This window comes from Gouania willdenowi, chromosome 7 (genome assembly GCF_900634775.1).
Source record: "Gouania willdenowi chromosome 7, fGouWil2.1, whole genome shotgun sequence".
In the NCBI taxonomy this organism is placed as follows: Eukaryota; Metazoa; Chordata; class Actinopteri; order Blenniiformes; family Gobiesocidae; genus Gouania; species Gouania willdenowi.
This window is the reverse complement of record NC_041050.1, coordinates 3,325,586-3,353,159: the sequence shown is the minus strand read 5'-3', so window position 1 is coordinate 3,353,159 and position 27,574 is coordinate 3,325,586. Positions and strand designations below refer to the sequence as shown.

Genomic DNA, 27,574 nt, shown 5'->3' with positions numbered 1-27,574 from the left:
AATAAATTTAATTAAAGTATTAAGTTACTTTTAATTCAGTTATGTAAATATCTATATATTTATATAATAATAAAATCAATTGCTTACTATTTACTTATTAATCTATTAATTGATCTATATATTTATTCATTCACCTTATTTATTAATTTATTTTTCATTCATTTATGAATTAATTAATACATGTATTTATTTATATGTAATTTATTCATTTACTTTGCATTCATTTATGTAAATATATATATATATATATATTTATATAATAATAGAAATTAATTGATCTTACTTCTAATCTTATTCATTATTTATCTATATATTTTGTAATTCACCTTATTTATTTATTTATTCATTAATGCATTTACTCAATTATCTATCTATGTATTAATTATTTAATTCATTCATTCTTTTTTTTATTTGTATTTAATCTATTCATTTATTTTTCATTCATTTGTGCCAATATCTATAATAATATTTAATATTAATTAATTGATCTTATAACAATTCATTATCTTATTTATTTATTCATCTATTCATTTATCTATATATCTATTAATTCACCTATTCATTTATTTATTCATCTATTAATTATCTGTATATTAATAAATTCAAGTAATTAATTATTTATTTTATTCATTTACTCAATTATCTATATATTTATTTATTGATTTATTGCTACACCCGAAGGTATTTCAAAATTGTATCAATAGTCATGTAAAAATGCTTAAGTGACACTGCCTCCAATTGTGTATATATATATATTTACTTTAACCCTAATGTTATAATTTTTATTTTTATTGCCTATAATTAACATTTACTTTTTTAATATATATATATATATATATATATATATATATATATATATATATAACTTATCTAATAATTTTTTTTTTTGGTAGTTTTTGTACAAATTAATTTAGAACAGTTTTTGTACAAATTAATTTAGAACAGAATACCAAATGGGGGAGAAAATAAATAAATGAATAAATCAACTGCTTGAAGTTCCTGTTGTAATAAATATCTTTCAATGTATATTTATTAAATAAATTATCCTGGAATTGTTATTTTAACTTAGTAAACAATTAGAAAAACAAAATATTGATCATCTTTATCCTTTTTTAAGATATTGCGTCCTTAAAAGCTGTAAGAAATTTCTTTTTGAAATGTGTTAATTTTGTGAGTGAGGAACTAAACGTGCCCCGCCTCTTTTCAAAACAATAAAGAGTTGTCTGTATCTGGTGCTTTAAAACTACAGAGAGAGTTTAGGATTAAAACAATAGATAACATGCTGATGACCTTTGGTTTTATTGTTGCAGAAACAGGAAGCGTCACAACACAACTTCAGTGTTCACAAGTGTAGCCGCTACAGGTGGCAGAAACGAGTTCTCCAGGTAACGCACACAACAATAGGCCCTTAAAAACCAGTCACGCTAAGCTGCGCAAACCACAGTGTTAGAACCACTAAGACGTTAATCAGACTCTTAATACGACTTAATGCCAAGCTAAGGGAAAGGTTACTTTTAGGGGATTTAACCACTACATTAGTGGTTTTAACCATTTTATTATCCATATAACATATTTTACCCCTGGGGTCAATCTGACCCCAGAGATGTTTGCCTCTAGAAAATGATTTTTCAGACAATTGTTGAGCAAGTTTTTGTGTCAGGCACTTTGTTTATTTGTTGAATACATATATAAGACCTTGATAAATGACCCCAAGGACAATAGGAGGGTTACGTTTATATAATAATATACACCCACTGCTCTATAAAATATAACTATAATAATAATAATACTTATAAAATGAGAGGATAAATAAATATCTAATAATCTAATAACATCTTTGTGTCTTGTGTAAACATATTCCTCATATTTTGGTTGAAGATGTTTTATTCTTGCACATTATTTCAAATCCTTACACAGTCGTACCCCTGCAGCGTTAAATACACAGCTGTTTATCACTTGTTCGGATTTGCTTTGATTAATTCAAGCAATTAATTAAACACCCCTCCCAAAATAGATAAAGAAATAATTAAGTAAATAAATAGTCATAAAAAACAAACAAACTGATGTGTTTTAACCCTCGTTTTAAATTACCCCTGGTTTTGTTTAACTGAAATAAAAGTAACTAATAAAGTAAAAGTAACTGAAATGAAGTAATTAATCAGAGAAAAACTAACTAAATATTTTAGACGATTTATTTATCAATCATTTATCAAATCTGTATTACTCTGCTGGTTTAATAAGCCCCTGTATCTGACTTCTGATTGGTTTGTTTACCATCATGTCCCGCCCCTTTCACTCTAAATTAGCAGATGAATGGACAAATAAAAAAATTAGCCTAAATGCATCTCAAACCAGTTTTTATTTAAAAATAATAATAATAATAATACATTTTATTTGTAATGCACTTTACATTTGATGCCAAACCTCAAAGTGCTACAGGATTAAAACAATACAACACAACATACTGTATATTAAAAAACAGGACTAAAAGAGGCATTAACTATTAAAATAAGTTTCTTTAAAAAGGTGATATTTATTGGTCAAGCATTGGTTTGTTTTTGACTATTTTCTGCACCTGGTTTCAATAACGTGGACTGGTTTTAAAGCTGTGGGTCAGGGGACGTCGACACTAATGGAAAATAAGTCCTATTTCTTATTGTGACATAAAAAACACAGTATAAATGTTCTCATTCTTGCTCATTTTGAACATCCAGATTGATTTCAGGACCAGAATGCTTTGCAACATCGAGAAAGGAATCGTTAATCGGCAGTTTCCGTTCTTCGTGGTTAAGAGTTGTGATGATGGAGTGGGTTCCAGGTTCTCCATTTCCTTTAAAGGTCACCACGATTATGAACTGGAGGCCATGTCACTGGAGGACAAACACCAGGTGAATTTATGACTCCTGTGGGTTTTTATAATTCAAAAACAAAACAAAAAAATCTCATAACTTTGACCAAAGCACAGAATATTGTTATATTGTGCTCTTATTTTCCTTGGTGAAACTTCTGTTATTTATCCTTTCATTGGGAGCCGCTGCGAGCTGATTATTTCCTCTTTCCTGAGCAGATAATGCGGCTTGTGAATCAGATAATTTATGAGAACATATACCAGGATCCTGAAGGGGACAAAGCAGAGACGCACTCGGAGCCTCAGGCGCAGCAGAGCCTCCGTGAGGGTGTGTTGTTACTGCACCAAGGAGGCCTGGCATCATTTAAATGGGTGAAGTACGAGTGCATCATTATTACGACTGTTTTTATGGTCACACTAAACCAAATTACCTGCAGAAAATACATGTTTGATTAACACACGAGACGATTTTCTCTCTGTGTTTGCATGAGTTTCCTCTACTTTAATTACCACCGTTAAACATTCATGTTAGGGACATCGATCAAATATTGTTCTGTACTCTCTGGAGGTTTGGATCAACCTTCCACTGTTTAAAGACGATAAAGTTGAACAAAATAAACGTCTGTCATTGTTTTGCCTCAACTTTCAGTGAAAAAAACACTAGAAATGTGTTGGGAAGTCACAGTAAGAATGACATAAAAACACTTTTATGCGTCCGTCTACGGGACTACACCTCCCACAATGCAATGCGCCAAACTTTTCCCACAATGTCAATAAAAGAGTGTTTATAGTGGAGATTAAAACACATTTTCAAGTGGCAATTTCAACAGTTTACATTTATTTTTCAAGCAAATGCTCTTTAATTTATTGACCAATAAGACCTAGACTTTATCTTTACCTGTTAAAAAAAAAAAAGTGTTTAGCAGCTTTAAAGTTGAAAGCAGAGTTGGGGTCAATTTTAATTGTGATCACATTTTTGATAATTAATTACAATTATGACAGAATTATAATTGTAATTGGGGAAAAAAATCTGTTGCTGTTGTAATCGTAATTTAATTGTTATTGAGTTCAGATAAATGACTTTGTAATTGTAATTTGCATGGATGTGATATAAAAACATCATTTACAATTTATCTATACACAAAATTGGGTTCTATTGCTGACACATAGTTAACAATCATTCAAATGTCTTTCATATTACCTGTTGGTTTGCTTGAAGATCATTTTATCATAAAAAAAAGAAAAGAATTGAATCTTATTTAATAGTAATACCAATATTTTCATTGACTAGGAAGCCTAACAAGGTAACCAAGAGAAACTAGTTAAATTAGATGATAGATCATATTTTTTTGTGTATTTTTCAGCGGATTTACGACGTTATCATAAGAGATGCTAACAAGGAAGAACATGTTTTATAGGGTTATTTATTAACCTTTATAAACCTGCAGAAAATCTGTGTGATCAACACACGAGACGAGCTGCTTCACATGATTACATGAGTTTCTTCTGCTTCACTTTCACCAACATTAAACATTCATGTTAGAGACATCGGTCAAATATGATTCTGTACTCTGTGATCAACCTTCCACTCTGATCTGATTCAATTCACTGTTTAAAGATGATAAAGTTTAACAAAGGTATGTTTTTCATCAGTAAAAGACAAAGTGTAGGCCTCATAGATCAATAAATCAAAGATCATTTCCCCGAAAAAAAAGATGTAAACGTTTGAATCTGTCGCTTTAAACACTGTCTATTAGCACTGTAGGTTTCATTTATTCAGGCAACTTTTTCAAGGAAATTAACTTTGATCTCCTGATTTGATTCGACTGCCAACTGTCAGTCATCCTCAGAGGCATCTGCTTATTTTTTCTTCTCTGTCGCCCGATGGTCTCTGGAGAAGAGAGTCCCAGGTGTGGGAGAAAAAAAAGATCATCCCTGTTGATCAACATGTTCAGAAAGCGATCAGTGGAGGCCTCTGAGGAAGACTGACAGTTGGCAGTCAAAATGTGTCAGGAGATCAAAGTACATTTCCTGAAAAAATTGTCTGAATAAATGAAACCATAACATTTTTTAAAAAAAAAAAAAAAAAAGAAGACAAAATGAGATTTCCTGGAATTATTGTCAGGAGAAGTTTGGTGCATTGCATTATGGGATGTGGAGTCCCGACAGATGCATAGAAGTGTTTTTGCTTCATTCTCACTGAAAATTGTGCGAAACACAATGGTGAGTTTTATTTTTGTGGCTTACACAGAAAGATATGAATCTTGACCGAGGAGATAAAAAAAACACAAGAAGTCAGTGTAAGAATTAAGTAAAAAATAAAAATAAATAAATAAATAGAAAATAATACTTATAGTATATAGTAGACAGTATATACTCACTGAGTTTGTAGTGTATAATACATTAGTGTGACATTTACAACACATTCTTTGTCTTTATCTGATAAAAACATCTTCAACAGTTTTCAGACATTTTTATCTCGTGTATCTTGAGTTTTACTCTTTTGTCTTCTGAATGCCTTGACTTTTGTGTCTTTTCTATGAAATACTTAAAAAAAATGCTGAAAGGTTTGTCGCTTAATGTAGAATATAATGGAATAATCAGAGAACAATGTGTCATTAAGACTGAAAGAAAGAAAAGATAAATGGTACCAATAGTGCATCACTGAGAACTAAAGATTAGAACCACGACAGAACAGGAGAATGGAAGGTATCAGAGATTAACCTAATCACACACACACACACACCGATCTAGCATGGATTGCTGTATTCTAAAAATAAAACGTGTTTGAAAGACTGGCACAATTATCATTAATCGAGGAGGCGTCACTTCACTGTTAATAGTTCTGAGCTGAGGAACTGGTTTCCAGATCCACCCACATTTAAATGCTTTGATATTTCAAAGCTAAGCTAAATGATTACTTTTCTGCAGGGTTTGTTTATAGCCAAAGAGATCAGTGAGTGACGCGTCACCCGCACTTTGAAAAAAACATGAATTCATTTCACATTTCACAGAGGAATTCATTGTTGAAAACGTTAGATTGATTGAATGGTGATCAAAGCCAATCACAGCCAGACATTTGACGAATCCGCCGTTCCGAGAAGGTAAACAAAGAGTTAAAGCGATGAGTAAAGTGACAAAAAATGAGTAACGGGTGGCAAAAAAAGGTCAAAAACTGGCAGAAACGGGGCAACTAAAATGACAAAAAAAGAGGAAACACATGGTATGTAATGGCAAAAGGTAGCTTAAATGAGAAATGTGGAACAAAAAAAGGCAAAAGTAGGAAAAAAAGGAAAAGTATTATTTAAAGGGCAAAAGGTAGCTTATTTGGTTGTAAAGTGGCAAAAAATGGTTAAAGAATTAACAAAAATTGGATAAAAATGTCAAAAAGTACTTACAACAATAGACAAAAATTAGGAAACATTTAATATTTATTGGCTAAAGGAGGCTAAAATATGAAAAAAACAAAAAAGTGTCAAATTTCTTGGAAAAGAGACGAAAAATTGGACAAAGGAAGTTGCAAAATGGCCAAAAAAAGATACAAAGGAGTTAAAAAGTTTCCCCCTTTTAAGGTTTTCTGGGAGATTAATAATTAAAATTAAGAGCTTTATCATGGTTTTAGTAAATTTTTTAAATCTTAGGATTCCTAATCAATGAAAATATTTATTAACAAGGTAACTAGATGATAGATATTTGTTTTTAGTGTATTTTACAGCTGATTTAGGACCTGTTATCATAAGAGATGCTAACAGGAAGCTAACCAAAGAGGAAGGATATGTTTTATGGGGTTATTTATTAAAGGCTCAGTAATTGTGATTCATTTTAATTGAACTTTAGTCATTGAAAAACGTAATAGTAATTGACTTTCAGGACAAAAATAATAAAAAGATTTGCCACTGTAATTGTAATTGAGTTGTAATTGAACATGGATAACTGTAATTGACCCCAACCCTGGTTGAAAGCAGGAATCCTGGTGTTTTATGTCACACCATGTGATTGTGTTGCAGGTACGAGGCCATGCTTCACCCCGGTCAGCTGACTCTACAAAGATGGCGGCCTCCTTCAGACACTAAGTTAGCCGCGGCGGAGGCGTTGGCGCCTATCGTCATCCACCTGTCACACGGTGACACCACAGTGCAGAAACACAACAGCCTGGACTCTTTCACTCTCATCACACACAAAAACCAATACCAGTGAGTGGACAGCTTTGTCACATGAGCCAGGGGTTCTCAGGGGTTTTCAGCCTCCCACAACCCCCAAAATAAAAGGTTCCCCACTGTAGCAGAAGGTGGTTGAACACAGACATGAACATTGAAGAACAGTCATGTGGAGACAGGACCATCTATAAGGGGGAATAAAGGGGAGAGATTTTTGGGGTCCATCCATAAAGTCAGTAAAATGATGGTCCATTGTTCTATGAATCTGTGATAATCACATGTATATAGTCATTTTAAAGATATGACAGTACAAGTAAAAGTTTTCCACATTTTGCCAGATCGCATTTTTCCTTGTTTCTATTGACATTTGAACATCTGCACCATTAATGGAGCCAATGTAAAGGTTGGCATACTTTTGCACTATTTTTATTGCTCAACCAAAGAATGCAGAACTTTCACAGATATGACAATCTTGAAAGATATAAAGTTAAGTATGGTCATGAACAAAACCCTAATGGGCATGACAAATCGGGACTAGTGGTGGAAAAGGTTTATAAGTGCTGAAAATGTCTTGAAAGTGGGAAAAATGTGCAGTAAAGGCATTGAAATGTGGCAGGAATGGGAAGTAATGTAGCAAAAATGCCAAAAATATGAAAGAAGAAAAAGTGATGAAAATAGTGGTTAAAATATGACAAGGTCTAGTTGCTGAAAATGGTTAAAAATAAGCAAAAATGGGCTCAAATTGTTCAAATATTCTTAGTTTATTGAAGGCATCTGGCGACCCCAAGGTTGAGAACCCCTAGAACATAATGGGCCATTTTCTGTCTAAATCTATGGAACAAACTGTTTTTATTACAACTTTGATGTGTTACAGGTTTAAGGTGCCTAGATCTGACCAATCAGCAGCCCAGGGCAACGTGCAGAAGGAGCGTGATGCTTGGGTCCGATCCATCCACGCACTGTGCAAAGACTGGAAGAGAAAGTCCATGAGCGAGCACTTGTTCTTTGAACCACAATCCTTATGGGAGATCAACATAGATGAAGAGACAGAGGAGAGAAGCTCAGCAGATCAGAAGTCTGGTGATAAATCCTGCAACACAAACATCATCACTCATCCTCCAGACCCGGCTCTGGCTCCCGCCAAGGAGAATCATTTTTCAGAAGACAAAAGTCCAACGCAGTCCCTGGTGGATCCTCCTGTTGCTAAACCACGTCTGAAGTCTCGTTCTCAGGGTGATGATGGGAGTGTTCTGCTACCTGTGTTACCCCCAACATCTCCCACTGATGATGCCCTGAAATCATCCGCATCCCTTCCACCCTTACCAGGCCCTCCACGATCACCAGCCCTTCCTCCTTCACCAGCCTCTCCTCCCTCACGAGGCCCCCCACCCTCACTAGGCCCTCCTCCCTCACTCCCCCCCCCACCCTCATCAACGCTCCCCAACATCCCAGTTCCTCCACCATTACCCTCCAAACCAAAGGTCATTCTGAAAAAGCAGCGTACCAAGGCCTTCCACTGGGATCTGGTTGGCTCAGACAAGGTAACGCTCCATCTCAACCTTGGGGTTACAAGACACTGGGAGGGGGTCGCCAGATACCTTTTCTGAACAATTTAAGCCAATTTTTGCTTTTTTTTAACTCTTTTTCTGGAGCAAAAATATGGCAAGATGAAGTGATGGAACATTAGTGATTTGTCATGCCCATTATTTGCCAGTTGACACTAATTGTTCCTACTTCTTTTGTTGCCATTTTTAAGCCAGTATTGACACTTTGAATTATTTTTACCATTTTTTTGAAACTACACCAAACTTGCAATATTTTAACCTATTTTCATCACATTTTCTTGCCATGTTTTTGCTCCTTTAATGAATTTTTGCCACATTACTCCTATTTCTGTCACTTTTTTTTTATTAAATTTCAATACCTTTGCTGCACATTTTTTCCACTTTCAAATTTTTTTTAGCACTTTTAAACCTTTTCCACCACTTTTTATACCTGATGTCACATATGTTGACCCATTATTGCCACTTTTAACCTCTTTTCACCATATTTCATGCTTTTTTTTAATTTACCACTTTAACCGCGTTTATGATTTGTCATGCTAATTATTTCCCAGTTTAAACTAATTGTTCCAATATTGACACTTTAAACCCTTTTTACCACTTTTTCTGTCTGTTTTTGGCCACTCTAATTTGCAAATTTTTAACAAATTTCTGTGGTTTTTAAAATCCCATTTCACCACCTTTTCCACCATATTTGTCCACCACATGACTGTTCTTCAATGTTCATGTCTGTGTTCAACCACCTTCAGGTAGAGTGGGGGTCCCCGGTCTCTTGAACAATCATTTTGGGGGTCACGGCTGAAAAGGTTGAGAACCACTGCTTTAGAAACCAATGAATCCTCATTTCTCTCAGATAAGATAAAAGAGGAAATCAGTCATAATGAAAGGCAAAAGCAGAACAGTCGTTTAACTGGAGTTTCTTTTTAAGTTTCTTTTTCTGTTGGAAATTATTCTTCATTTGTCACGTCAGCTTTTTTCTTTAAGTCTTGGCTTCCTTTGTAATGTCATCATTGATTTTCCAAGAAACATGAATTTGTCTCTGTTGTGGACTTCATCTTCTTTGCTTCAGTTATTCTTCTTCCACTTCTTTTTCATCTCTTTCTTCACATTTGTTTTGGAAACGGTCCTCATTTGTCCCGTCAGCTGTTTTGCTTAAAATCTTGATTGATTTCCATTGAATATCTTGTAACGTTCATTTGTCTCTGTGCTGCGTTATTGACCGTCTTCTTCGTAGATTGCAAAATCATTCTGGAAACGAGAGAACAACAGCATGATTGTAATCGACACGCAACGCTTATTTGAGCAGTTTGCCGTCAAAACTATGGAGAGCTTCGTGACGTCAGAGCCGAGTAACACTCAGCACATTATGCTGAACGAGAAGATCGCACACACCTTCAGTGAGTATCCAGGCTCTGTGTGTCTGTGTGTCTGTGTGTCTGTGTCTGTGTGTGTGTGTGTGTGTGTGCGTGCGTGCGTGCGTGCGTGCGTGCGTGGTTATAGGATCCTGGGTACAGCAGATGTTCTCTTTAACATGAGGGCAAGAGATTAAATTGACGAAATATCATTTATAAGGGATAAATTCTGTACAAATACATACCAAATATGCATACGCAGAGTTTGTGGTGAAAAGTTTTTATTACAGTTTTCCCAATTTTGTATGAGAAAATACAGTTCTTAATATAATGTACATAAGTAATATACAAATATTTCTCTTGCCATAAAACACAGTGATTGTACGAAATATATATGATTTAATTTGTTATTCTTTTAAAAATAAAACAGACATTTTCAGTGAAATGGTCCCAAACTGGAGACTTTAGGTTGGTTCTTCTTCTGTTGTGCAATTCTTCTTCACAATGTAAATGGTGAAGCGACACTGCACCCAGCAGTTCATGTATGGTACTGCAGCAAAAATGAAGCAGAAAATATTTTATCATGAATTTAACAACATTAAACAATGCGTCGATGCAACATTATCAATTTTTATAATTATTGTATATGTTATCTCATGTTTCGAGATGGTGTATATAAATAATTCTATCACATTATTCCTGCTTTTCAAAATAAAAAAGGTTGACCTTAGTAGCTTGTTGATATGGATTAGATGGGAATATTCGAAAATCTTCTTCTTGCTCCTCCTTCTTCTTCTTCTCCCTATATTGACTTATGTCTCCTTATTTTGATACTAGTGAGATGGACAGTAACACAGCTGGATGTGTTCCTCAGGTGTGCCTGCAGGGGGCAGTATGTCATCAGTTTATCTGTTCTCTAACACTGCTGAGGGACTGTGGACAGGAACATGTTTGGCTTGTCCTCATCTTATGGCTTTCCCTTTTGATTAGCTGAGTGTATGTGCTTTGTATATTTCAAGAGGCGTATGCCTGGGGAAACATTTCAGACTCTTCTTCTCCAAACATCACATCACTGTGAGGCAATCCAGATGTGGAGGAGATGGGATGTTCAATGAAATCAGTGCCATCGCACACATAATCAGAGTTCACATGCCCATGAAATATGGATCAGGAAAATGAGCCACACAGCGTCAGTGAGTCACTGCTCTGACAAAGTTAAGAGCCTCGTGGCTGACGTGGGACCTTTGAGCAAAGTCAGGAGCAGCAGCTGAGATTTGAACATGTGGTCCAATGAAGAGATGATTTAAAAGATGCATCAGGAAATATACGATAATATGAAGCTGAGAGAGAGAGAGAGAATGGAACATTAACAAAATAAAGCATTAAAAATATGGGTTTTTAATGTTTATTTTCATTTTGAAATTGTAATCATAACATTGATGATGTACATTTTCTTGATTAGAACATGAACTAAAAATACAAGAGTCGGTCTTGGTCCCACATCAGGCGGGAGTTGAGCAGAAATGATAAAAACTACAGAAATAAATCTATTCAGGAGGCACTAAATATTGTTTTATTCCCTTTATTTACAAAATTAGATCATTTAAAATGTGTGTTTATCACTCATTCATTCTGTCATTATTCTCTATAGTTGTTTTTTTTTTTTTTTCAATGTATTCTGAGCAAAATGCTGCAATCAGACAAAGGGGCAGATGTGTAAAGAGTACTGATATATCTACTCAAGTAGAAGTACTGTTACTTGATTGAAATTGTACTCAAGTAAAGTAAGTCATACATAAAATACTCAAGTACAAGTAAAAAGTAGCTCAGTTAATTAGTACTCAAAGATAAAGTTACTAGTTACTTTCACCCCCCACGTGTATGTGAGGTGGTGTAATGAATCTACTGGTGCGCCTCGTTTCTTGTGATCAACTTCCTTGTTTGTTGACGGCTGCTGTTAGCGGTATTTATAAAACGTGCAAAATAAACATTTTTACTGCCCTCAAAAAAGCTGTAATTGCTTTTGCAAAAGTGTCAAATGGTAGAAGTTCTAACATCTATTGTTCCTCACACCAGCCTCACAGTCGATAGTCACCAGTTTATTTAGATACTATTTGGATCGTAACACCACAAAGCATAAACGTGAGCAGCTTTTTACGAGTTAAAACATCCAGAGACTGAATGAAAACATGAGCAGGACCAGAAAACTGCTGAAATAAAACCTAAACAGTCATATTGTGTGAGGAGACCTGGTCCAGGACCTGTGGAGGGACTTCAGTTCTCGCTTTAATTTTAACGTAAATATTCAAATATCTCACAAACAGAACAAGTTTACAGAGAAATGCTGCTTTTCTGGTTTTTCTGTATTTCTGTTTTGGTTTTAAAATGAAGTAACCAAAGAACGAATGGTACACGGATTTATTTTGTGTGTATTTTATGTAATTTGTTTTATATTTTGGAGTCATTTTTGCGTCTATTTGTTGTAGTTTTGTAAATTTCATTTTCTCTCATTTTTCATTTTTTGTCATTTTGTTTTTGTTGTCAATTTTTGTTTTTTGATCCACGTTTGTGTATTTATGTTGGACTGTGTATTTTTACATAATTTTGTATCTTCCATAAGGTAATTTTGTGTGTTTTGTGTGTGTGACTGTACCTAATCATCAACATTTTCCTATTATAAGTGTGTCTCTGATGGTCTGTCTCTATCATACTGGGATTGATGAACATTCTCAGTGTGCAACTTTATTAAAGAACAGAGCTATATTTATAAGAGCTTTATTGATGATGGAATACATTTATTTTTTGGAAACAGATGACAGTTGATCTTCATATTTATTTTTAATCCAGGGATTCAAAGAAGGGAGACACAATCATTTGTTGATGATAGATTTCTTTCTCATTCCCACACAGACGCTGATCCTCTCTGCCGCCGTCCCTGGTGCTTTTGTTTGCATGTTTATCACCACAAAGCCGGCCTAAATGAGAGCCGATTATTCAGCTCATACCTCATTCTTTTGCTTCACCATTTATTCAAACCCTTAACTTCATGAGCCAGAGCTCATACAAACGCTCCCGTTTCTTTCTACATTTAATATAAATATAGAAACAGGTTAGCAGACGTCACGTCAATCAGATAATATCATTATATCAAAATAATAAACAAAGCCAGAGCTGATAATTAACGCCGTATTCACAGAAACGCGAGGAAAAACTTCTCACAGCTCCAGCTCCAGCTCCCTGATCTGCATTCTGATTGGTTTAGGACAGAAGTGGGCCACTTTTATCACAGCCGGGGCCACAAAAATGTGATTGTCTGACTCGAGGGCCACATTATCAGCACTCATGTTAGTATTTAGAATAATGACCAATGAGTAATAATACAGGAAAGAACAAATGGCTCTGTCTTTTTCATTTTTGTGCAATTGGAATACTGGTACTTTTGTGTATTTTTCTGTCGTTTTGTGATCTTTTGTTGTAACGTTTTTGTTTTTCGAGTCATCATGTGTGTTTTTTGTGACTATTTTGTGTGTTATTGTTGTCATTGTGTGTATTTGTCTTTAAAGCATTTTTGGAGTTATTTTCTGTATTTTTGTGTGTTTTTATGTAATTTCCTTCGTCTTTGGAATCATTTTGTATATACAGTATGTTGTTGTGTTGGCGTCTTTGTCGTCGTTTTGTGTTTTTCGAGTCATTACGTGTTTTTGTTACCATTTTGTGTGTTCTTGTTGTCATTTTGTGTATTTGTCTTTAAATTGTGTTGTAGATTTTTCTGTATTTTTCTGTCATTACCCTCGGCCGAAGGGTATTATCATCAGTCTGTCTGTCCGTCCGTCTGTCTATCTGTCTGTCTGTGTAGAGTGGTGTAAGTCTTTTAATGCAATACCCACCAACCATTCTCACACCAAAGGATTGGTACTAATGGGGGAATTCAGGGTAATGAATAAAAAATTCCAGTCGGTCGATTTTTGGCAAAAAAAACTGCGTTTTTGAGGATTTTGAAAACAAAATTGTCGTGGACTGATTTTAAAAAAGGAAAGGAGGCGGAGCATTGATACCTTACTGTAAGGTGACACTCACTCAGGACTCTGGATTAGTGGCAACATTTTTTATTTTTGTGTTTGTCACAGAAACTACTATGTAATAAAATTCTATGCATAAACAGGTGAATAATCATATTTAATAATATTTTATTCCCCTACCGTTATTATAAATGTAATGTACTATAAATTCACTGTAGTGCTTAGCTTGGTCACAATAAATCAATGTAAATAATTTTTTTCTGACAAGTTAATATTTTGAGGATTTTTCAAATGTCAGGCCGATGGTTTTCAAGTGTGGGAACGTTACGGTTTTTTTTTCTCATTTTGTAAGTATTTTGTTGTGTTGGTGTCTTTGCCATTTTGTGTGTTTTTTCAGTTTGTTACTTTTTTGTGTATTTGTGTTTAAATTTTGTTGTGAATTTGAGCATTTTTTTGTGTCTTTCTGTATTTCTTTTTTTTTTGTATTTAGCTGTCTTTGGAGTCATTTTGTATATTTGTTGTTGTGTTGGTGTCTTTGTCGTTTTGTGTGTTTTTTTGAGTCATTATGTGTGTTTTTGTTTCTTTTTTGTGTATTTGTCTTTACATTTTGTTGTGGATTTGAGCATTTTTTAATAGTCTTTTTCTGTATTTTTTTGTCTTTGGAGTCATTGTGTTGGTCTTTAAAAAAAACAAAATAAAAAAACGCTGTCTTGTACTCTACTTTTCATATACGTATATATATATTATTATTTTTTAATCTTTCAAATGTGTCTCAGAGGTCAATGTTTCTGTGTTCTGATAAACTCATATCACACATGTATTTCTGCTTTACACTGACTTTGAAATAACCATTTTTCTTTCTTACCGTGTCATTGTTGGGTGTTGTAACTTTTCTCCTGATGTGTTTTTTCTTCCAGATATTTTCCTCAAGAGTTTCTCTGTTCAGCCAGAGGAGCTGAAGGACAAACTGTATGTGATTAAGGAGGAGGATGGAGGCCTGTCGGACGGGCACATCACCTCTCTGAGGAGGTATATGCTGCTCATTTATATTCTCTGCTGCTCACCTGGTGGCAGCAGGTACTGAGCGACCCTGCCAGCGGGTAGTAGTGTGTGTGTGTGTGTGTGCGTGCGTGTGTGTGCGTGCGTGTGTGTGTGTGTGCTCATGGTTTGAACAGGGATCAGTTAGTAGTGTGCACGGTAAAGCCTTCACAGATCTGGAATACTAAAGAGCCTGGAATATGTCAGACTAATAAAACTTTTATCTTGGGTTATTTGTGGAGATAGAAACTATTGACGTACCCTCAGGAATATAAAAGAATGAAGGAGGGTGAAATGCCTTCTGATTCCTACCTACAGTTTACTCAATGTCTCTGAATGCAGACCCTAACCCACTCCCCGTGAGGCAGGAGTGATCTAATGTACTGTGAGGAGGATTTTTATTTATTCCATGAAAAGGTAATATATATTTTAATATGCTGTGGCATAGGCCTGAGGATTTGTAGTGTTGAAAAGAAGCACTCCAAACAGACGCTGCATTATTAATGAGCAGCAGCAGAGCCTCAGTGGCATCACATCACATCATGGCCACGGCCAGAGCTGCACAAACGTGAGGTCGTGGAGGCACGAGAGCGACACGAGGTGGACGCGGGAGTCCAACTTAGGGTAGTGCACGGTGGTTCAAACTGGAGTAAATGGACTGTTCACATCAGCGTCCGCTAGCACCGCCTCACAGGAGATGATGGAGAGCATGTGGCCATCCTTTAGAGGTCAGAACAGGGTGAAAAACAGAGAAACTGTCCCTAATGGACACGTGCATGTTCTCAACTCACCTGTTGGTACAAACTCACTCTTGTTTTCACATGAACTGGTAGGAAGTGATGCCTTTTCTACAAAACAGGAGACAGAGTTGCAAATCAGACACTATTAATAAATGATATTTGTTATTAGTGACACATGCAGGGACGAGATGTTATGCTATACAACCAGTGGTTTGAAAGCATCAAAGATTAGATTGTTTTAGGTACAAATAATGCAGATAATAATGATCCTCAATTATAATAATAATAAAGATAAAAAATATTAACAATATCAATAATGATAAATTATAAAAAATAAAGATAAATCAATAAAAAATAATATTAAAAATGAAGATAAAAATAAAATAGTAACAATAATGATAATAAAAATAAAGATACAAATAAAATGACAATGATAACAATAATGATAATGATAAAAATATAGGTAGAAAATAACAATACTAATTGTATGACATCAGTATTTCCATCTAAAGAAAAATTAAAAAGACAAAATTGTTTTAAGAACGATTGGATAAAATAGTAGTAATAATAATAATAATAGCAAAATGAAGATAAAAATAATAATGATACAAATATAATATTAATAATAATTGTCTGATATCAGTAATTCCATTAGAAAAATTCTTAATTTTAAGAAAGATTGGATTTGAACTCATAATATAAATACACCATTATCATAAAGTTAACTATCTTTTTGTTGTTGTTTGGAGCAGAAAAGCAGGAAGAGCTCATGATTCGATGCTGGATCATGTTGTGATGCTGACGTATAAACGGATTATTAACTGGGGTTTAAAGGAGGAGCTTCACTGGGGGCGTGTCTTAAATCAGGGTCAAATCTGCCTTTAGTGACTCAGGTCATTTTAATACCAACCAGACATAATTCTGTCGCTTTTTCCATTGTTTGCAGATGTTTTCTCCTGTTCTGTTGGTTGGATTTTAAATAAGTGATAATAATACTTTGCATTGTTTTGCTGAGTGTGTGAAAAAGAAATTGTGCTCACAGTGCAAAAATAACGATGATGATGACAATAATAAAAAAACAAAATAAAAGATGACCTGTCTGCATGGGTTTGGTTTATAGCCTGTTTTTGTCCTCACAGCAGCCATTATTTCATCTTTATTAGATCTGCACTAATTATGATTTAGTATTAAACTAATTTACTCAAAATGCAGTTATACGAACCGTTTTATAGAGTAAGGATTCAAATTAAATTAAGTCCTCAAGCACAAGATCATCAGTCTGCGGTCCAGTTTTAGGCCTCCACCCACAATTGAAGAACCTCTGCTCTTATTGACAATGTTGGAAAAGTAAAAAGAAACCCTAGAAAACTCTTATTTAACCTCCAAACTGTTGTGTTTGTTCCCTTTAAGGTACGTTCCCACCCTGGAGGATGTGGAAATGTACAAATCTCACAAAGGACCAGCAGCAGAGCTGCACATCGTGGACCAGTACATGATGGCGGTACAGTTTTATTCTCTTTACAGTAATAAATAATGAAAACAAACACCTCATAGTCCACACTTTAGTGTGATTTCCACCTCTGCAATAGTTCACACTCTGTTTATCTCGTCATAGTCATGGATTCCTGTGGTTTACCTATGTATATTTATTAAAACTAGGGGTGGGAAACAACAATGGCAAGTGCCGATATTAAAAAACTTTATATTTATGGTTAGGTCTGAAGTTTTTGAAAAGATCTGATGTGAAAAAGTAGGAAAAATATTTATATATGACATTTTGAAGACACTTTTATGAAGGGTACTGTTTTGGTATAAACTCAAAGAAAAAAAGACTGTTATTACTTAATGTCAAATATTCTACTTTGCACATTATTTTTTGTTAAAAAATGCATATTTAGTGTTTTTCTCATTGAAATAAAAAATGGTGTTTTATTATTGAAAGGACATAAAAACATTTTAAAAAATACAGAAATATAATGAAAACTTTATATCTGTGGGTGGGAAACCAAAAGTGATTTACGATATATTGGTGACTATATTAAAAACAATATTTCTCTCTTGAATTAGTATTTTCTTTAATTTACTGTTATTTTTTTTCTTCACTTTACTATTATTTTATTGTACCAAAATAATTTTTAAAGCTTTAGTTTTTACTCACAAGAAGAATTGAGTAAAAGTGCAAGAATTGACCCAAAGTCAGTCATTTTACTTGATTACTAGGATTATTGTTATTATTAGTTATCTATAATCCACAAGTTCCCAACTGGTGGGTCGCTGACCCAAAAGTTGGTTGTCGTTCCACATGCTTTTGTGCTTTTATTTTGAAGGAGATTCATGCATTTGCCGTACTGTCAACACACAGTTAAATATTGGTGTATGACATTTCACAATAGTATAATCAGTACTTTTCTCCATTTTTCCATTGCCTTTTTTTGTTATGTTTTTTTTCTCTTTTTGAAAACTGCTCCATCTTTTCACAATATAAATTTGAGAATTTTTCTTTGTTTGGGTCACAGCTTGACAATTAGGGAGGCTTTTGTATGGAAGCCCATTTCAGCCACTAAAAAAAATAAGTATGAGAAAGAAAGTCATAATTATGAGGTACAAACTGAACTTTTGCAGCAATCTACCAACTCTAACTGTTTCCATTTTTAATGAAACTTTGAATAATAATAATTCATTCAAAACACATTTTGGCTGTTTAATCAGTTCTTAGAATTCAACACATGGTAAATATAGTGTAGAAAATAGAATTACATAAATAAAGTATTTATGACAAATTATTCTGTCACATTTATGTACAGATTTACATTAAAAATAATTTTCTCATAATTATGACTTACTAACTTATAATTGAGACTTTCTATCTCATAATTATGACTTTATAACTCATAATTATTACTTTCTATCTCATAATTGTGACTTTCTAACTCATAATTTTGACTTTCTATCTCATAATTATGACTTTACTAACTCATAATTATGACTTTCTTTCTCATAAATATGACTTTCTATCTCCTAATTATGACTTTGTATCTCATAATTGTGAGTTTCTATCACATAATTATGATTTTTTGTCTCATAATTCTGACTTTACTAACTTATAATTCTGACTTTCTATCTCATAATTGTGACTTTCTTTCTCATAATTATGACTTTCTATCTCATAATTATAACTTTGTATCTCATAATTGTGACTTTCTATCTCGTAATTATGATTTTTTGTCTCATAATTCTGACTTTCTATCTCATAATTCTGACTTTCTATCTCATAATTATGACTTTCTTTTTTCCTAATGACAATCTTTCTCATAGTTTTGAATTTACTAACTCATAATTATGACTTTCTTTTTCCTAATTTTGACTTTACTAACTCATAACTATGACATTCTTTCTCATAATTATGACTACTAACTCATAATTATGACTTTCTATCTCATAGTTCTGACTTTACTAACTCATAACTATGACATTCTTTCTCATAATTATGACTTTTTATTTTTCATAATTATGACTTTTATCTCCTACAACTTATAATTATGACTTGCCATAGTGATTTTTTAAATTTTTTCAGTGGTGCAAATGGGCTTCCATACTTTTGGATTCCAAAAGATTAGAAAAATAAAATGTTCAAACACGATTGTGTAAAAAGCGTTTCAGTGTTTGGATCTGTTTCCTGATCATTGCATTTTATACCTACAGATATTTTTGGATTTCAACACTGATCACATGGTCCAGGTCGTTGCTTTGGTCCTTTTTCACACGGTGGTGACGGTGGATAATAATAATCATAATAATAATAATAAATAAAAGCCTCATCTCCCTATCGCCTTCCAGCAAACCGTCTTTTGGAAGCCGTCGCTTTCTGTCCAAGGTCGCGGCTGAATAAACCCTTCAGTTTACTCCGTCATCTCAAAAATTCAACAACCCACATTTTATGGGATGCGTAATGTAGATATATGAAATATAAATCATGAAATGCAGCTTTAGATAGTGACTGCTGTCTACAAAACACAATATTAAGCTGTCTGTGTGTGTGTGTGTGTGTGTGTGTGTGTTACACTTTAGAGGAACCAAAATAAAAGACCTCCCGAGATAAACGCCAATTGCTTTTTTCTTTCTCTTCTTCTACATTAAATAGTCTATCATTTTATATTTATTTGTTTTGTGCCCCACACTTTCTATTTCTAAAATCCATTAAATATTCAAGGAAACAAAAGGCGAACACGTCCTTTAATGAATCATCCCAGGTTTTAGCTGCGCTCAGACAAATGTATTCAGCTGTGTGGGCACGGCAGCTTTTAAAGAGAAACCCTATGATTTAAACACATTTTAGTTCAGGGGCCAAATACGGACCAGTTTGACCTTAAGTGGGCCACAGATTTTAGGTTGGAAAAACAGTAAAATCAAATTAAAAATGATTATACACTGGTTTGCACTTCTACATATAAATGATCAAGTATGTGAGTATATCAGTCCCTGCAGGAGGATCTTCACTTAAATTTACCTGATTTTGGAAATTTGGTCAAATTCCGTGGCATCATTTGAGGAAAATTTGCCAGATTTTGGAAAAACGTTTGAGTTCTTTCAACAATTTGAGGTCAAAAATGTCTGCCATCATCTAGCATCTTATTTTTTTATTTATTTTTATTATGAAGTTTTGATGTATTATAATTGGACAGCTGCATCTGTTATTGAGTTAAAATCACTGGAAATGTCGTTGTACACACAAAACTGGATGTAAAAGGGCAAAGTCAGGCCACGCCCATGGTATACAGTATCTAAATTTAAATTTTCCACAAAAATTGTGTCTTGTCATGTAGGATTTAAAGAGTCTTTTTAAGCTAATAAGTGAAGCTAAGCCTGAGGTAAAGGTTTGTTTTTGTGGAAATCGCAGAGCAGCAGCAGCAGTTAGCGTAGCGAGTAGCACCTGTAGCGACGACGCTAATGCTGGAGCATCTACCTCCAACAGATTGGACACGGGAGGAGAACTATTTGAGTTCAAAGCTAAGATGAGCTGCTGCTCTAGGTTTATGAAAGACAAGTCGGGCCTCGGCTGTGAAATTACTGAAATATGTAAAAAAGTAGCGAGGACACAAAGTTCTCCATAGCTGTTTTTTGTTGGCTTTTTAGACAAATAAAAGATAAGCGCTCATTATATTTTAATTTTCTGCTGTGCTGCTGATTCATTAGAGAAGTTATGACCTTATGGGAATTTAAGTTTGTAAATATTTTAATTTGTAAATGGTTGTTTGTGTTCACGTGATATTATCGACACATTTAGTTAGCAAAAGGCGCTTTAAAAATTGTTTTATTCCATGACTTTTTTTTCTCTTTCTTACTGCTGGAAAAACACACGGCTGGTGTTCCAGGACCTAATGATTCACAAATTAAGCTCTGGATATAAGAAGTGGAGAACTGAGCTCTGCAAATATTGTGAATTTTAATTGAATTTTTGTATTTGAAGGGACTGAGATATCGACAACTGAATTAGTTGGTCATTTACAAAATGTTTTTTCTGTCATTTTGACTTTCTCGAGCGGGCCGAATTTGAGGCTCTATAGGGCTGGATTTGGCCCCCGGGCCTTGAGTTTGACACATATAATTTAGAAGCTGCAGATTAATTAATTTAAACGTGCGCTGGTGGAGTTTGACATGACTGTGACGCAGGCGTTACCCAAGGAAGGAAGTGCTCCATCCACGAACTCCAACTGCTTTGATGACATTAAAGGCATCTGATGGTTGCCATGGTAATTGATCACTTTATGACTTTTTTCTCCCTCAAAACGTCACCATCACCTGCTGAGCTCCTCTCCTCACCTTCTTCAACACGTTTCTAATGAAAGCCTAACAATCGTACTGATTGTTCAAACTAAATCTCACTGAAAACGTATTTTTAGAAGAACATTCTTATGTTTTCTACATTTAGACGTTATAAAAAAAAATTGCAGCACATGCTCGATCAGTTCTGCTCAGGGTTTAGTTTTCTACTAGAAACCACAAAGCGTTTCTAAGAAAACATAAAGTGTTCCCACCATGAGAACAACACCGATTTTAAGAAGATGGAGGTTTTTTTTCTCCTGCTGCCACAATGGGAAGAGTATGGAAGCCCATTCCTGCTGGAAAAAAAACTAGGAAAAGTAAAAGAATAAAATTAATTATATATATATAAGTCATAATTATGAGATAGTAGCTCATAATTATGACATGGATGCTTTTAGACTTAGTATCTCAGATACAAAGTCATAATTATGAGATACTAAGTCTCAGCATATCATAATTATGAATTAGCAACTCATATTAATGGCAACTTCTCATAATTATGAAGAACTAGGACAGGTAAAATAATAATAGAAATGATCATAATATGAGACATTATCTCATAATTATAATTTAGTATCTCATTATTATGAGTGTCTCATAATTGTGACTTACCACCTCATAATTATGAAAAAACCAAGTAAAAGTAAAATGATAAAAAAAAAATTAAAAAAATGATCATAATATGAGACATTATCTCATAATTATAATTTAGTATCTCATTATTATGAGTGACTCATAATTATGAAAAAACTAGGAAAAGTAAAATAATAATAGAAATGGAAAAAATAATTATAATTATGAGATACAGTCTCATAATGATGATGTCATGTGATTTAGTATCTCATTATTATGAGAGTGTCATAATTATGACTCAACATCTCATAATAATGACTTGGCACCTCATAGTTAAGACTTAGCATCTTATAATATTGACTTTGTATCTCATAATTAAGACTTAGCATCTCATTATTTTCATTTTTTTTTTTAGTAATTACTATTATTTTGCTTTTCCTAGTTTTTGTTTGTTTTTTCTTTCTTTTTTACCGGTGGGAATGGGATCCATTCAAAAGCCTGAGTAAAATTGGAAGTACAGAAAAACAATGCTGACATTCTCACACTAATATAGTGGTGTATTTATTAAAAAGCAGATATAGATGTTGGTGTGTTTTATGTCCACCAGCTTCCTGAGAGGGAAGTGATTATCTGGAGCTGTTCAGAGGATAACTAAAGCCTTTCTTACAGTCAGCAGATAAAACAGAGCAGCAGCAGCAGCTCTATGCGTCTGTATTTAGCCACAGGAAAATGTCTCCTGGATACCGATAAAATTACCCAAAATACCCAAATACTCTTAGCGCCAGCATAATGAGACGGTTCAGGCAGAGTAGCAGCAGATTTAGGCTGAATTCTCACAGTCAGAAGCACTAAAACCTGACATGTGAACCAGGCTTTACACAAAGACAGTTTTGTTCTAATAAAAACACATTAACCCTCCTATTACCCTCAAATATTACTAACACATTTTACCCTAGGGTCACCTGACCCCAGGGATATTTGTTCTTGGCCACGTTTTTGTGACAGGCCCTTTGTTTATTTGTTGAACACATAAATAAGTCATTGATAATAAAACCTTGACCTGTTCTCTAGCGCCACCATCAGGACACACTTTTACATTAGAATTAATTTAACTTGAATAGTTTTCATTCAAATCTCAAATTTGCTGACGACATTAACGATCACTAGAGAATGAACGCTATTGTTTGTGGTGATGATATGAAGAAAAGAAGAAGTTAAAGATTTGAAATGGAGTTAATATCGTGCAACACACTAAACTTGCTTTACTCACGACCTACGATTCACAAATCAACTTCACAAACAAAACATCATTCACTAAAAAAAGAATTTTGTTTTGCAAATAAGAAATGTACCTATCAAACAAACACAATCATATTTTACACATACAAAAGAGGACAATTCTTAGATCATTTACTTGCTTTTGTGTGTGAATCTACAAGGCGGACAATTGGTGCCAAAAGTTATTTGACATTTTTCTCTTGTTGTTGAATTGTTTTTGTGGGTTTTTTATTTTTTAATTTTTTTAAACTTAACCCTCCTATTATCTTCAAATATTACAAACACATTTTACCCATGGGGTCAATCTGACCCCATGGTTCCAAATCTTCTCAAATCTTCTGACAACATTAATGACTACAAGAGTATGAACACTATTGGTTGTGGTGATGATTTGACCTTTACAGCAGCGCCACCATCAGGTCAAACTTTCAGTTTTAGAGTTAGTGTATCTTGAACATCTTTCCATCAAATATGAGTTATGGATGAATCGTTACACCCTCACTAGTAAACATGGCACACGAGTGAGTGTTTTTTTTTTTTTTTTTTTTGTGCTCATGATATCAATAATATATAGTCAGTGGGCTTTCCGTGTCCCTCTGTGGTTCATATCCTGTGTGATGATGCATGCCTACAGCTCATTAACTTTACCTTCCATCATCCCTCCTGCAGATGTGCAACATCCCCTACCTGAGCACGCAACTTGACCTGCTGTTGACTCTCAGAGAGCTTCCCATCAGCATAAATGACCTGCAGCCGGTGAGTTCACTCACTTACTAATTCAGCTTCTCCATAGGCCTTTAGTCAGGGGTGGACTGGGACACACATTTTTTCCTCCTTTTTCACTTGGTTCCTCTTTATTTGCCCATTTCTTGGCCACTCTTGGCTGCTTTTGGCGGATTTTAGTCACTTTACACTCTTTTCCTGCCCCGTTTTTGCCACTTTTGGACCATTTTTGGCCACCTATTACCATGTCTTCCTCCACTTGCTCGTCAAAAAAAAAAGTAGTGGACCGGACAGGCAACTGGGACGATGCCTGGTATGACAGATGGCCTGGGAAATATATCGAGACAAGATATATTGCGATTTCTGTTTTGGCGTTACAGAAAATTACGATATCATCTCTATCAATATATTTTTATTATATAGCTTTTTTTTTTAAATACTCATTTTAGGAGAGCGCTCAGAACAGCATGAAAAGCTCAGTTAGATGGATTGCTGAATGTGTTATAACCCAGACCTTCCCCTAAACAAGCCACACTACAGAACTCACTCACACATGCTGTCCTTTAGAGGAGAAAAAGCCAAAAGTGACACATATTGTGCGGCTGTTCAGAAAATGCAAACCAGAATACTTTATTACAGATCAGTGGTGGGGGGGGGGGGCTCAGTTTCAGTAACCAGTAACCTGATACAACTGAACAGAAACGGCAGGTTATCAGTGCTCTGTGATATAATTATTATTTAATGCCAATATTAATAACTCGAGGCATTTTTGCACGAAACCTTTGTATTGAAGTCAGGAAAGTTTCTGACCATGGAGAGCATGGCCAGAGCATTCAGGCAAAATGTTGATTCCCTTTAAAGTAGAGAAGCATCTTTCTGATTCTGCTGTTGTCATGCGTGTGGTGATGAGAATATTAAGAAGACTTACAGTCTCAGTGAACGTGCCCTGAAGGTTGTTCTCCATGAAAAACTGGAATGGAGTCAGCGCACCACTGCAGGCCTCGAACTCGTCGTGTTCATAAATGAGGGAAAGCTCTGTTCTCAGCTTGGCTTTGCTCAACATGGGGTAGGCCTCTACGGTAGTTTGCAGCGCTGCATATGGGAACTGTGCAGTGTGTTGCACAAACAAGTCTTCATGTTGCAGAGCGGCACTGATGAGGTGGTGAGTAAATGAGAACTGGTCTTTGGCGTGGCTCAGAATGGTATATCATACCTACTATGACATAATGCATAAATAATAATACAAAAGGTAAGTACACAGTAAATACTGTCATCTTTATTCTCTTACAAGATGAGATCAGTGTCTGCCTTCCTCAGTAGCTGCACAGTTATTAGAATATAGCATCATAAAAACAAATGTGTAACTCTTATTGTTACACAGGAATTGAAGACGGCAGACAGAGAAATATAGCATATACTGTAGTAAATTTACATATCAATAAATTAAAAGGCAGCTGAGATAAAAACACCCACTGGGTGTCTTGTAAACAGGACTGTAATTTTGCAGCACACCTCTGAAGCCAACTGCTGTTTCTCCCTGTCCACATTTCCTCCTTCTGATTGTGGAGCGCTGCTGCACAGATGCTCTGTATTCCTCATTCAGAGAAGGAATAAAGTCTCTAATCAGAAACACAGGTTAACATCCACAATCTCACTTCAAAAATCTAACATACTGGAGACTTTTATTCCAATAATGATAAATAATTATTCACCTGATCTTTTGCATGCTGTTGGTGAACATCTGGATGACCCCTGTGATGTAGAGAGAGTTGATGTTCCTCCTCTGCAGCTGGTTAAATAGCATGTCCACATGTGGCAGGAAATCAGAAATCTTTTTCCTCCAGCATTCTCACAAAGCCCCCTGCCTCTAGTTTGAATGAGCGGGAGGAGAACGCAGCAAATTCACCAAGGTCTGAAAAAAAACCCTGACTCTGGGGATGCGTGATGTTGCCTGCTGCATGATGAGGTTGAGCTGATGGCATAGCAGTGAATGTTGTGTGCACCTGCGTACACATCCTTTACCATCCACTGCACTCCACCTGTGGCTCTCTTCATTACTGGAGCCCCATCATAGGCCTGGGCGATCAGCTGAGTGTCCTGTCCAGGAGGGAGGATGACGCTCAGCCTCTCTGTGGCGATCGTGTCAGCAGCAACATTCTCAAGAGGGATGAACTCAAAGCAACACTGTTAAATGTTGTGACAAGTGTCAATGTATCTTAGCACAAGCACCAACTGGCAGCAGGTGGAAATGTCAGTTGTCTCATCAGCCTGAATAGAAAGGTAATCCACACTTTTTCCTTCCTCGAAAATGTGAGTCTTGAGTACTGACAACATGCAGTCCAGCAGTTCTTCTGCACGTTCTTTGAGGAGCCTTTGAAAACTGTAGCTGTGCTCCTCCAACATCGTATCAAGCGCTGCGACCAGATCCACTAGGCCCCTAAACACACCGGGGTTGTCTGAGGATTCCGTCTCATTGTGGCCGCGCAAAGCCACAGAATTTAATACAGTCTATTATTGGTGACTAAATGTGCCGGTTCCCTTCCACCTTTTTGTTGTGCTTCTTCACACCAAGCCTGTGACCCTCATCCAGCTGCGTCACGATGTTAGCTCTGCCTAGCATCGTTAGCTTGACTGTGGAATTAGTTTTTATTTATGTTTTTGACATTCTGTTACAAGTAGCCAGGATTAGTGCACAAAGCGACGAGATGCGCTAGCATAGATATTTTTATACTGTATTTTATTTAAATGTATTCATATAAATGTATTTATATTTGAGAAGGTGAAAGTATAGCATACAGTTGTTTGAGATTATGTGTGGTGTATTTATTTAATCCCATTTGAATTCTGGGCAACATGGTTGAAAAACACTGCTTTATATTAATATCGTGTATATATATATATATATATATATATATATATATATATATATATATTTATATCACCATTTTGAGAAAAAATATTGAGATATGAAGTTCGGTCCATATCGCCCAGCCCTACTTCTCGTTGATGTAAAAACATCTGCTGTGAAACTAAAGCATTCCCTAATTCAAACGCTAACGTTCAGAGGCGTGGTGACTTCAGACGTAAATGAAAAGAGCATTTGTAGACAAAGTGTGTTACATAAACATAAGAAAAGCCTTTTCACTGCTCGCTCCTCTTTAAGGATTGAAGTGTTTGAGTATGAAGTGTCGTGTTGAGTAGTTTTCAGGTGTTTTTCTCACTATTTACATTCATCAAAGATGAAACGTACTGAATTCAAAGTTGCTCCTTTTTTGTATAGCGTATTAAAACTTCAAAAACATGAAAATGAAACGTCCAGTTTAGAGTTTCCATCAAGAGAAAACAAACACGTTTAATATGAAACCATTTTAGTTTCCACAATAATCACCAAATAGTGGCAGTAATGAGGAGAACACATTCAATAACATCCATCTATACATACATACAAACATTCATTCATC

At 35.0% G+C, this 27,574-nt stretch overlaps 1 protein-coding gene across 1 annotated transcript in view; it reads left to right on the top strand.

The window, feature by feature from the left end:
• Positions 1 to 27,574, top strand: part of LOC114467704 (protein diaphanous homolog 1) — a 46,683-nt gene that overhangs the window by 2,356 nt on the left and 16,753 nt on the right. Inside the window, exons 3-11 of the mRNA XM_028454208.1 lie at positions 1,311 to 1,385; positions 2,715 to 2,888; positions 3,068 to 3,225; positions 6,856 to 7,041; positions 7,880 to 8,546; positions 9,802 to 9,964; positions 14,856 to 14,967; positions 17,127 to 17,217; positions 24,060 to 24,146. Of these exons, the coding sequence (XP_028310009.1) occupies positions 1,311 to 1,385; positions 2,715 to 2,888; positions 3,068 to 3,225; positions 6,856 to 7,041; positions 7,880 to 8,546; positions 9,802 to 9,964; positions 14,856 to 14,967; positions 17,127 to 17,217; positions 24,060 to 24,146 (1,713 nt within the window). The remainder of the gene's footprint in view (positions 1 to 1,310; positions 1,386 to 2,714; positions 2,889 to 3,067; positions 3,226 to 6,855; positions 7,042 to 7,879; positions 8,547 to 9,801; positions 9,965 to 14,855; positions 14,968 to 17,126; positions 17,218 to 24,059; positions 24,147 to 27,574) is intronic.